The sequence below is a fragment of the Molossus molossus genome, unplaced genomic scaffold (genome assembly GCF_014108415.1).
Source record: "Molossus molossus isolate mMolMol1 unplaced genomic scaffold, mMolMol1.p scaffold_m16_p_1, whole genome shotgun sequence".
Classification (NCBI taxonomy): domain Eukaryota; kingdom Metazoa; phylum Chordata; class Mammalia; order Chiroptera; family Molossidae; genus Molossus; species Molossus molossus.
The window spans coordinates 239584682-239596975 of record NW_023425344.1 but is presented as its reverse complement, the minus strand read 5'-3'; the positions used below and the strand labels follow the sequence as shown (position 1 = coordinate 239596975).

The 12294-nt window shown below is 47.5% G+C and overlaps 1 protein-coding gene across 6 annotated transcripts in view; it reads left to right on the top strand.

The window, feature by feature from the left end:
- FOXN3 (forkhead box N3) overlaps nucleotides 1-11880 on the top strand; it is a 378852-nt gene extending 366972 nt beyond the window's left edge. For 5 of the 6 annotated variants that reach the window (XM_036240745.1, XM_036240736.1, XM_036240711.1 and 2 more), the window contains one exon: nucleotides 9899-11880. In XM_036240745.1, coding sequence (XP_036096638.1) covers nucleotides 9899-10439 — 541 coding nt within the window. In that variant the 3' untranslated portion in view covers nucleotides 10440-11880. The remainder of the gene's footprint in view (nucleotides 1-9898) is intronic. The other variant, XM_036240751.1, reaches the window with a different exon arrangement.
- The last annotated feature ends 414 nt before the right edge of the window (nucleotides 11881-12294 follow it).

Genomic DNA, 12294 nt, shown 5'->3' with positions numbered 1-12294 from the left:
TTTATATGTCCATCGATTCTAAATGACAGCTTTGCAGGATAGAATAATTTTGGTTGTAGGTTCTTGGTTTTCATCACTCTGAATATTTCTTGCCACTCCCTTCTGGCCTGCAAAGTTTCTTTTGAGAAATCAGCTGACAGCCTTATGGCAACTCCCTTGTAGGTAACTAGCTGCCTTTCTCTTGCTGCTTTTAAGATTCTCTCTTTGTCTTGAATCTTTTGCATTTTGATGATGATGTGTCTTGGTGTGGGCCTCTTGGGGTTCATCTTGTTTGGGACTCTCTGTGCTTCCTGGACTTGTATGTCTGTTTCCTTCACCAAGTTAGGAAAGTTTTCTGCCATTATTGTTTCAAACAGGTTTTCGATTTCTTGTTCTCTCTCTTCTCCTTCTGGCACCCCCAAGATGCGAATGTTGGCACGCTTGAAGTTGTCCCAGAGGCTCCTTACACTATCCTCATTTTTTTTGGATTCTCTTTTCTTTTTGCTGTTCTGATTGGGGATTTTTTGCTTCCTTATACAGTATTCCAAATCGATGATTTGCTCCTTGGATTTACATACTCTATTATTGAAGCTGTGTAAATTATTCTTTATTTCAGTTAATGCCTCCTTCAATTCTAACTGTGTATCCATGATTTCTGACTGGTCCTTTTTTATGCTCTTGAGGCCCTCCCTAAGTTCACTGAGGTTCTCACTAAGTTCATTGAGCATCCTTATAAGCAGTACTTTGAACTCAGCATCTGTTAGGTTGCTTATCTCCCTTTCGCTTAGTTCTTTTATTGGGGTTTTGTTCTGTTCTTTCATTTGGGACCTGTTTCTCTGTCTCCTCATTTTGGCTGCCTCCCTGTGTTTGTTTCTGTGTATTACTTAATGAGAGGTATGGGGCTCACTGAGACTAGATGCTGCTCGTTTGAAAGAATTTAGGAAAAACCTGAAGCAGGATCCAAGACCGGCCAATCCTATGGTTAAGCAACTGGCAACAGCTTGGGTGGGCCTGAAAGTTGGGCGGGGTGGGCGGGGTCTCAGGGAGTCAGCAGGGCGGGGCTACCAGTGTGAGCCAGGTTGCAGGAGTCCCAGATATGGCGGCTGTCTGCCGCCCCAGGGAAGGGCTCACCAAAGGAACAAAGGCCTCTGACAGCACGTTTGTCCCTGAGAAAGCCCCCTCTCCAGCCCTCGCTCCAGTGCCAAACAGCTCAGTTCTTCCCTGTATGTCTCTGGGGCCCCTCGAGCTGCCTCCCCTCCGAGCTTAGAGGGAGAGAGTCCGATAAGTCCGAGCGCGGGCCCTTTAAGGAGCTGCCTGGGGCTCCAGCTGCCTCAGCCTCCCTGAGCCTCGGTTCCCGCTGGTTTTTCCAGCCAGAAGTTATGGGGATTCTCTTCCTGGCACTGGAACCCTGAGCGGGGCGCCTGGTGTGGGACGGGGACCCCTCAGTCCTCAGGGAGGATCTTCCCAGCTGCGGGAGCCTCCTGATTTTTATCCGCCACACGTGGGTGTGGGACCAGCCCGTCCCCTCCGCCCCTCCTACCAGTCTCGATGTGGCTGCTCCTTTAATTTCGTAGTTGTAGGACTTCCATTCAGCTTGATTTCAGGCGGTTTTGAATGATGGTTGTTCTGTACTTTAGTTGTAACTTTGATGTGGTTGTGGGAGGACGGGTACCGCGTTTACCTACGCCGCCATTATGACCGGAAGTCTCCATGGCTTATTTTTTTATTTTTTAATTCCTTTTGTTAACTGTAGGATTTCCATTTCACCTAAGTGTTCAAATATATTCCCATGAAGTTATGTATAATGTTACCTGTCATCTTTTTAAATGTCTTTTGTGGTTACATCTCTTGTATTTATTTTATTATCTTTCTTTTTACTTAATCTTGCCATAGTTTTGTTTGTTTTTCTCAAAGACTCACCTTTTGGATTTTATTAATTACCTGTTCACTGCTTCATTCATTTCTGCCATTTTCTTTATATTTTTCCTTATTTCTCTGGATTTATTTATTTGGGGGGGGGTTGGATACTTTGATTTTAAACCTTTATTTTTATAAACCTTTATTTTATAAAACTTTGAGGTTATAATTTACTTCAAACTAATACTGTTTAGTTGTATCGCATTAGTTTTGATACCTTTAATTTTTATTATTGTTAACAGCTCAAAGTATTTTCTAATTTCCATCTTGCTTTCTTTGACCCATAGGTATTTTTTAGAAGTGTGTTTTTAAATTTTCAAACCTAGGAGGAGGTGATTGTTTCTTGTTTTTTTGTTTCTAGTTACCTCTTCAACATTGATCACTAACTACAATGTACTGTTGTCAGGGAATTGATCTGTAAGATACCGCTGCTTTGACATTTTTGGAGACTTGCTACATGGTCTAGTGTAGGTCAGTTCTTGTAAGTGTTCTGGGTGCTTCAAAATAATATGCCTTATCCATTATTAGTACATGCTCCATGTACGTTCATTAGATCAAATCTTCTATAATATATATATTCTGTAGAATCTATATACTAATTGGATGTGTGTGTGAGAGAGGGAGAGGTGGGGGGAGAGCTAATCAGTTGAGTACAGAGAATGATGTATTAAAATCTCCCATTACAGTGTGGATGTGACTGTTTCTCCTTGTAACTCTTTCCATTTGGGATGCGTATATTTTCAAGCTACCTTATTGGAGGTTTTCATGTTTAGAACTCTTTGATCTTCCTGGTAAATTGAACCTTTATGAATGTTTAATGACTCTCTTTATATATAGTAATGATTTTTTTTTTTTTTGCCTTAGAAACCTGTTATGTGGTTTTAATACAGCTACATCAGCATGGCATGATGCCGTGTTTTCCATACTTTTCCTTTAACCTTTCTTTGTATGTTTTAGGTTTGTCTCTTATAGACAGAGTATGACTTCTTTTGGATTTGTGTTAATGATCTTTACCTTTTAACAAAGATTTGTTTTAGTCCCCTTTTAATGACTTATTTGGATTTATTTCTGCCATCTTGTTCTGTATTTCTGTTTGTCCCCTTCTTTCCGGGTTCTTTTTCCTCTCTAGCGTTACTTGAAATTGATCAAGATTCTCTCACGACTCATTCCCTTTTGCTTTTCTTCTTTTTCCCTTTTGTAATGGTTCAGAAGTTGTAGATTTGGTTTCTCTTCTCTGAGTGTTGATCCTGGAACTTGAACGTGCATATTTTTCCATGTTTAAAGCTAATCGACCTCTTTAACCCCCTGATCAATACAACAAGGCCCTCGGAATTGCTTAACTTCTGTCCTCTACCTCCCAGGCATGACTGCGTTTCCAGTACTTGGGTTCGATTTCGGCTTCTTTTCGTTTCTACGTCACTGGGACGTTATTTTCATGGCGTTATTATAGTTCCGTCAGTACTTGATTACGTTTTCCTCGCTTATCATTTCTTCTTGCATCTCATTCCTCCTTTTTTGGATCATTTTCCTTTTCCCTAAAGTATATTCTTAAATTTTTTCCTATAGTGAGTATCTTTATTCAGTTAAAACCCTGAATTTTTTCTCTGAAAATATATTTATTCTGCCCTTGTTCTTAAAAGGGAGTGTTATTGGATATACATCCTAGGTTGACAGTTATTTTTTTTCTCTCTGCACTTTGAGAATGTTGTTCTACTTATATCTGTTTCACTGCTTTATCTTAAGGGGCACCTCATTAGGTGGGGTGTGTGTTTTGTTTCTGTGACTTTACAATCTCTGTCTCTTACTTTAATGCTGTAGTTGGGCTATGATGTGTCTAGACATGGACTTTTTTTTTTTATTATTCTCCCTAGGGCTTGTTGACTTTCTGAATCTGAGGACTGATACCTTCATGAAAACTAGAAAATTCTCTGCCATTTTTCATTCGGGTATTGGATCTTCTCCGTTTTCCCTTTTCACTCTGGAACTCGAAGTAGAGTTATGGCTTCTTACTATAGTCCACATTGCCAATCTTCCTTTCATATTTTTCATCCCCTTGTCTCTCTCTGCTGCATTTTATATCGTATCTTCAGATCCATCGTTCAATTCACCGATTTTTCTCTTCCAGCTCCAATTGATTTCTTTAATTTCAGGGATTATATTTTTCATCTTTAGAAATTCTACTTGATGCTTTCCGAAATCTGTCTGCTTAATTTTAATAATCTCCTCTTCCTTTCTAGTGTGATTCAGTTCCTTCTTTTATTTCATTGCACATACTTTGCATCCTGCCCCTGGTTGTTTCGGTATTGGTGGGGTCACAGTTCAGAATCTGTAGTTCTGTTGTTTTCTGTTGTCTCTTGCTTATGATGGCTTCTTTATTTTGTGTTTAATGAGTTTGGGATTATGAACCTATCGTTTCTTACAATCTTCTCTGTGGGAATTCTTTGTGGCCTGGGTTTAAAGTTAGGTTCTTCCAGAAAGAGTTTGTGTTTTTTCCTAGTAGGCACCGTTGGGCACTTTAAAATTTCACTTGCAGTCTTTGGACCACATAGTAGAATTCTGACTTCATACCCACCAGACTTCAGGCTGTGGTTAAACATTGTTGGAAAAGGCTTCTCTTGTGTCCAGCCCTGACTGAGCTGAGGTTACGGCTGACTGTATCCGCACTGCCTGCCTGTGCGGGCAGTGCCTTTTCCCTGGGACCCCATCGGGGTGCCACCATTCCAGTGCCCTAGCTTGTTACCTGGCATTCTTATATTTATATGGTCCTCCTGGCTGGTTTGCTGGCACGTTTGATGATTTTAGATGATGGGCGTCTTTTACAATATTTGTTTGAACTTAATCTGTGGAAACCCTGGTGACCTACATTCAGAGTCCTTTCTTCAAGAGAAGATTTGCTTTTAAAACCAGCAGGGCACCCGGGGACTACTTCAGCCCCCTTTGGGGGACCATGGCAACAACCGTGGAGCTGCCAAAACCAGTCTCCCAGTCACCATGAGTTTCGGCGCGTCCCACCCCAGGGTAAGCATCTGCTCCAAGGAAACCCTGGCTTTCCTGCTTGCGTGCTGCTCGCATTTCGGAGGAGGTCCCCTTTTGTCATGCGCCTTGTTGTTTGTGTGCGTGAACTTTTGGCACGTGAGTCTGTGTGGGTCTCTGAGATTACCCTCATTCCAGTGAACCCAGCAAAGACTGGAACGCATGTCGCTGTGTGACGGTCGGAAGCATGCCTTCCACTGTCTTCTCTGCCACCGGCTGGAAGTGGATGCCTCGGCCATCGCCACCCTTCCACATGTCCCTCCTCTGGTTGGTTTCGGACAGAGGGGCTGCCCCAGCTCTAGGAGTGCATCGACGGTCCCGTGGACTCCACCTGCCTCTTTCCGTATGTGGCCAAAGGTCAGCATTCTCGGGTGACTCCTAGGGAGGACAGTGTCCCCCTAAGTGATTGCCTCTAGGTGTAAAGCCATCGGTTCCGGAGAGAACCCCGGTGCACGGGTGGGGGGTGGAGCCGGCGTGTGCCGACTGGCCAGGTGGAGTGAGGGGCACTGGCAGAGGAGACAGCAGGTCGGCCCTTCTCCTCGGGAGCTGTGCCTAACTCGGCAGGTGCAGCGCAGGTCCTTCTCAGCCCGAACTGCTGTGATCTCTCACCTTGTGTCCCGTCTGTTTGACGAGAGAATGAATCCCAGGTGTTCCTTTGAGATGGATAAAACGTGGTGGTGTTGAGGCCCGGTAAAAGCAGGTGGCTTTAGTTTATGATGACATGATCATTTTGAGTGTTATTACAGGCCGATTCCGGCAGGCATTTCATGTGTATCGTGTGTGCATTTTGATGAAGGCTTTTGGCAGAGGTGGTTGGAAATGCACCTGCCAACGTGTTCGGGGCGGCTGGTTTCTTCTTCCAGACACGTGGCCCCCTGTAATGACAACCCCTTTCCGACCACGCCAGGCAGCTGGCCTACACCAACATGAACAAGGGTGCGTCCTGACTAAAAACTGACGGGGCTTGTCACCTCCTGCGGAGTTTGCGTGTCATTATGGACCATGGGCCCATACTAAAATCCCAGGGAAAGTTCATTTTTATCTAGTGAGAAAGACGGATGTTTATCTTTTAATTTGAACTCCCTGAAGTGATGTCTGTGTGCCTGTTTCATGCAGAAATACTGCTAGTGGGGGTGTTGGTTTTCCATCTTCATCAGAGTAAACTTTCTTCTCCCAGGGACACATGGCAGATTCCTGCTTGAATCATCTGTGGGAACTAGCTGGGCTACCTTGGGCAAGTCACCGGGCTCCCCAAGCTCCTGTTTGATCCAAGGTGGGGGGTACGGAGTTGCTGTCGGCACGTGGCGTGCATCTGGGTGGTATCAGAGACCCTGCGTGGTGTGGCATTGATTCGCGGGCCACAGACATCATTTTCCTGTCTGTGCTCCTTTGATTCCTGTCATCTCCTTAAGAAAGGCGTCTCAGTTTGGTTCCAGCCTGCCTTTATTTAGTACCGGTTATCTCCTTTAAGAAAGAGGTTCTCTGCCCAGAACCGGTCCTCTCTTAATAGTGTGGTGCTAATGTGTGATATCATAGCTCTCATTCTACTGCATTTCTCCCACTCCCACCACAAACTTTCCATTTAAAAATGTTTTTAACCCGGCCGGTGTGGCTCCGTGGTTGAGCATCGACCCCATGCACCAAGAGGTCGCTGGTTCGATTCCCAGTCAGGGCACATGCCCAAGTTGTGGGCCCGATCCCCAGTGGGGGGCATGCAGGAGGTGGCCAATCCACGTTCTCTCTCATCGATGTTTCTATCTCTCTCTCTTCCTCTCCTTTCCTCTCTCTCTAAAATCAATAAAGAAAAGATTTTTTTTTTATAATGTTTTTAACCCTGTGGAAAGAGGACAAAGCACAAGAAACACCATATGCCTTTCACCGGGAGTCTCTGAGAATTAGGGTTTTACAGCACTGGCCTTATTTCTTACTCTTTTTTATTTATTTTTTTATCCTCACCCAAGGACATTTCTCCATTTTTTGTTCAGATAGAGGGGCAGGGAGAGACAGGAAGAGAGAGAGAGAGAAACATCGACATGAAAGGGACACATCGAGTGGCTGCCACCCGCACGACCAACCAGGGCCAGTGACAAACTGCAACCGCGGTACATGCCCTTAGGCAGAAACCAAACCCGGGTCTCTCTGGACCGCAGGCCGACACTCTTAACTGCTGAGCCAAACCAGCCAGGGCCTTATTTCTTACTCTTATGCACTCATTTCTCTCCCTGTGTGTTCAGGGAGGTATTACATTCTGCTTAACTAAGATAGGCAAGTGAGTCATAGGCCCCGTGTTATTAGAAAAGTAAGGATTCAGAACTGAATTGATTTTTCTGAAAGCCTGACGCAGCCCGTGGACTCGTCCCGTTGCCCGGGTTCTCTGCGCCTGTTCCGTGCCAGTGCCGTTGACTCGTTACTGGATGTGTTTTGATTTAACAGTCGTTACTCCGACAGCAAAGACCGGGGGAGCCTTCATACGAGACTTTTGTTTCCATTTGCCGTGATGACTTTGGGTAGCTACCTGTACCATCAGTTACATTAGCCAAGTTTTGCATTTGGTAACACCTCAAAGGAATCTTTTCCTCGCCACTTTTATGTCCCCCGAGAGCCCCGAAACAGGAAGCGTGTAGGAAACCGACACCGCGGAAGCCGTGCCCCAAAGCTCGGGCCGTGTTCACAGGCAAGCCCCTGAAGAATTGCTGTCTCCGGGCCCCTTTGCTCATACTTCATGCTGCATTCCCGTCCGGCTCCTGAGCCAGAACAAAGAAAGCGGCATTACTCTGAGCACGTGGCAGCTTCGAGCAATGCGACAGGAGGAGACCGAGCCAGAGCCCCCGGCACCCTCCAAGAGCTGTGCTCTGTGCTCGGGGCTTCTCACTGGATCACACGCCCTGTGAGGTCACTGATAGGCTAATGTCCGTCTTGCAAGCCAGGCTCTTGCTATAAGGACTGCTGGGGAGATGGCATGGGCCTGGGATCACAGAGTACAGGACGATCTGGGGTCCTTCTGGAAGCTGCCAGGACTTCATTGTGCAAATGCACATGTTGTAATTGGTAGGGGTGATCATGGTGGTCTTGAGGCATCTAGCAAAGGTTGAATTTTAGTACTTACTGGCCCTCCTGTATTTTGCTGGTGCATGTCATCACCAGCTTCAAGTTAGCAGGGCACTGAAAGGAAGGAGACCCCTTGCCCTCGCTCCCTGCTGCAGCATTTACAACAGGGACTCTGCTCCCCGTTCACCTGCTCTCAGGCTGCAACCAGGGTCTTGTGAGCCTGGAGCCCCACAGGGGTGGCAGGAGGGAGAGGGGAAGGGCTCACAGCTGGATCTCACTGATGGGCCTGACCCGCTCACCTTTCCACCAGCCATATCCTTGGGAAGTGTCTGATCAGGCATGTTGTTGGAGATCCACAGTCTTCTTCCCAAACGTCCTGCTCTCTGCCAACAATTCCATCTGCTCCTGCACTTTCCTCTGCTGTGTGTCCACTCTGGGCCCTGGCATACGGAGCTGGTGCTCTGGTGGGAAGCACTGACATGGAGCAAGTCGTCATGTGGAGAAGGCAGGGTTGTGCAGGGAGGAAAGTGTGCCTGTGTCGCCCAGATCACCTAGAAATGTGTCGTTGGGTGGATGAGCTTGCAAGACACGGGGCCGGCGTGAGGCAGTCTTGCATCTCCTCCCTGCCCCAAGCCTGCAGCCCTCAAGGCCAATTTCAGAAGCCATGTCTCCCATAGACCTTTCTCTGGCGCCCCCCAGCTATTCGTAACCCTTCCCTCCCGCGAGGATTCACCTCTCTGGTCGCAGACCCTTCTGAACACCTGCTGTGTGCCAGGCACCATCAGAATTACAGCAGCCATCCAGACAGAATTGGCGCCCACCCCAAGGAGTGTGCAGCCTAGCCAGGGCTCATGGCAGGCGCCGGGCCAGACACCTGCAGGCATTCTCTCACGCCCTTGACCCAGTGGCCCTGTGAAGTGGGCGCAATTACCGTTCCCACTTTCCCCACGAGGAAGCACAGCGGAGGTCATCAGTCCATGGCTGGACATAAAGAGACGATAGAATAATCAGAGGTGTGACGAGTGCTCTCGGGCCTGCTGGGAATGTATGGCGGGACCGCGGCGGAGGAGCGGGAGCTGGCCCGATGGAGAAGCTGGGAGCCCGAGCTTGAGGTCCAGACTGGTTCCATCCTTGTTCCGCTACGTACTAGCTGCGTGGCTTTCAGTAAAGCACTGAACTTGCTCCAGGTCGTTCCTCTGGCATCTGTGCCGTAAGGGTGCTCACTCTGCGTGTAGAGTTCAGCGCAGTCACCTGTGCAGACGTGGCCCGGCACCTGGCAGGTGTTCCCTCTTCTGTGATCCAACCATGACCTGCTTCCCTGACTGTCAGCACCTGCGTGACAGTGCCTGTATCTGATCCCACCTCGGGTGCCTTCCCAGGACCCTCCCCGAGGCCCTGCATTCACATGGGGTATTCAGTGGATGTCTGTGGGGGGAGTGGGGGAGGGGGGAAACCTGCGTGAAAGCTGTCCCCACGTGGCAGGTGCGTCTCTCCCCTCACCACTGGATGCAGTCTTTCGACAAAAGGCTCCTGATGTACAGCTTTAGGAGAGAGCGGGTTTCTCTCTGAAGTGCCCCGCCGCCGGCGCCTCGGGTCCGCTCCTCGGTGTTGGCGGGTACGTGGACCCCAGCACAGCTTGATTTTTGTGGTTTAAGAAAAGAGACCGCGTCTCCACCGCTGTCACTTCAAAGGAGTGTTGTGACATCTCAGCCACACGCGTTGAATGAAAATGCTGTGGATGGGAGATGCGCGGGGAAGACATGGGGTGTCGGGATTTAGGACCCTGTCTTCAAAGCAGAGCCACCTGCTGCCCCGCAGTTGGCAAATTGGCAGCTTGCACGTCAGGGGCCTGATGTGTGGACGCAGGGGGGCTGCGGGGTCTCGTCACGGGGTTTAATCCGTGTCTCTCTGTCTCCCGCAGGAACGGCCTCAGCGGCTGCAGGACGCGGACTGAGAGCGAGCCCTCGTGCGGCTCCCCGGTGGTCAGCGGGGACCCCAAGGAGGATCACAACTACAGCAGTGCCAAGTCCTCCAACGCCAGGAGCACCTCGCCTGCCAGCGACTCGGTCTCCTCCTCCTCGGCCGACGACCACTACGAGTTTGCCACCAAGGGGAGCCAGGAGGGCAGCGAGGGCAGCTTCCAGAGCCACGAGAGCCACAGCGAGACGGAGGAGGACGACAGGAAACACAGCCCAAAGGAGGCCAAGGAGGCCCTGGGGGACAGCGGCTACGTGTCCCAGCACAAGAAGCGCCAGCACTTCGCCAAGGCGAGGAAGGTGCCCAGCGACACGCTGCCCCTCAAAAAGAGACGCACGGAAAAGCCCCCCGAGAGCGACGACGAGGAGATGAAAGAGGCCGCGGGGTCGCTCCTGCACTTGGCAGGGATTCGGTCCTGTTTGAATAACATCACCAATCGGACGGCAAAGGGGCAGAAAGAGCAAAAGGAAACCACGAAAAATTAAAAACAAGTCACTGATTTGTTTTGAACTTACGGCCATTTGGTTTCAGCATGTCAGGAGATTTCTAATGATTTGTGGCAATATCAGCAATTTCTTTTTTTTCTTTTTTTCCTTTGGTTTGGTTTTCTTTCTTTTCTTTTCTTTTCTTTTTTAATTTGCCCCCCTCCTTTGTTTTGGACCCTTGAGAATTTTATTTTTAAAGGAGATTGAAGCCATAGAACTCATTGACATTCAGCCGTTTTACAAAAGCTTCTCATTATCTGAAGACAAAACCGAAAAAGCCAAAATTACCATTGCTTCCTCCAGCTTGTCAGAGGCATGTGGCGGATCCGCAGGGATGGCGACGAGAATGCCACGGAATACCCATACTTGGCACCTAGAGGCACACGTGCGAGGTCGTCACCTGTCAGGCCTGCCCTTAGGTGTAAAAGGTTAGGATGTCCACCCAGTTGGGGTCACTGGGTGAAAGTGCATGAGGCCACTGGGGAGAAGGAAGAGCCCCCAGCTCCCCAGGAGCAGACCCAAGCTTGTGGCACCAGGCAGCGTATTATGCCAGGAAAACCCTTGGCATTGCCACTCAGCATGCGGGGGTGGGGGGCAGGGAAACCAGTCCTCTGTGCTGCTTCGTTGTGAAGCTTTCCCAGTCATCTTTCAAGGGGGACACTGGACGTTCGTGGACACTGGGTGTCAATGACTAAGGAAAGGAAATGGGGTCGATTTTTAGTGATGTTCCTAATCCTTGAATTCTGTTCTATATTAAATTAAGAGAATGTTCCACAAGCCATAAGCCTGAAGGTTGGCCCCGCGCGTGCACACACACACACACACACACACACACACACACCCACACACCCCAGAGTGAGAAAACAGGCCATGTGTGCTCAGCCGCCCAAGTGAAAAGCAAATCCAAGACATTACAATAGCTGTCAAGGAAGGAAATAATGGTACAAATCTTTTTCTGTCTGTCAAAACTATTTGATCTAAGTGAAAACAAACAAGCAAAAAGCTACGGAACCTGCCATTAGTATTGTGGTATATTTTTAAAAGATGAAAGGCACATTGATGGACAAAAACAAAAAAGGAGAACGTGGCAAAAAACAAACAAACTCCTATACTGCCCTCAAAATGGAGTTTGCAAATATTGTCAGTCAGGATTCATCTTTGCAAAAATCAGTGATTTCCACATTCAGCCAGTGTAGCCAGCAGAAATTTCTGATCCAGAGTGCATGGATTCCTTCTAAAAGAAAAAAAGAAAAAAGAAAAAAAAAAATCACAAAAACACAAACTTTTTTTTTATTCAAAAATAAAGTTCTTGTAAGGTAAATGTATTTAGCATGAAGCATGAATTATTTTCATATAAATATAGAACATAGAGAAAAGGCTATGCCTCTAATTTTTAAGCCCTTAGGCTTAGAAGTTCTTTGGGTTTTCTTCTTTTTTTGTTTTTTGTGTTGCTTTTTTTTTTTTTTTTCCTTTCGTTTTGTTTTTTTCCCAATTATTTTGTTTTGGTTTTTTTGAAGCAGGTGTTTAAGGTTTAACCTTCTTCAGGGACAAATTCTGACTGTTGGGGAACTAACTCTGCAATATAAAAATATCTTCATGTTCCGGTAGGGCTGCCTTGTCTGCACTGCAGCCCCAACCCCTCTGATTCTCTGTTGAAAAGTGTGTCCTTTCTCTCTGTCTGGACATGTTTATCATGACGCAATAATTCGAGGGCAAACTTAGTAGTGAGTGTGTATGATAGAATCAAGAGAATTACGGGACGCTGAGAAAACCATCACCGCAATTGGGTCCTAGGAAAAAGGCAGTGAATAATTATGCAAATTCCGCCAGGAGAAGGGAAACACGCTAATGGGCC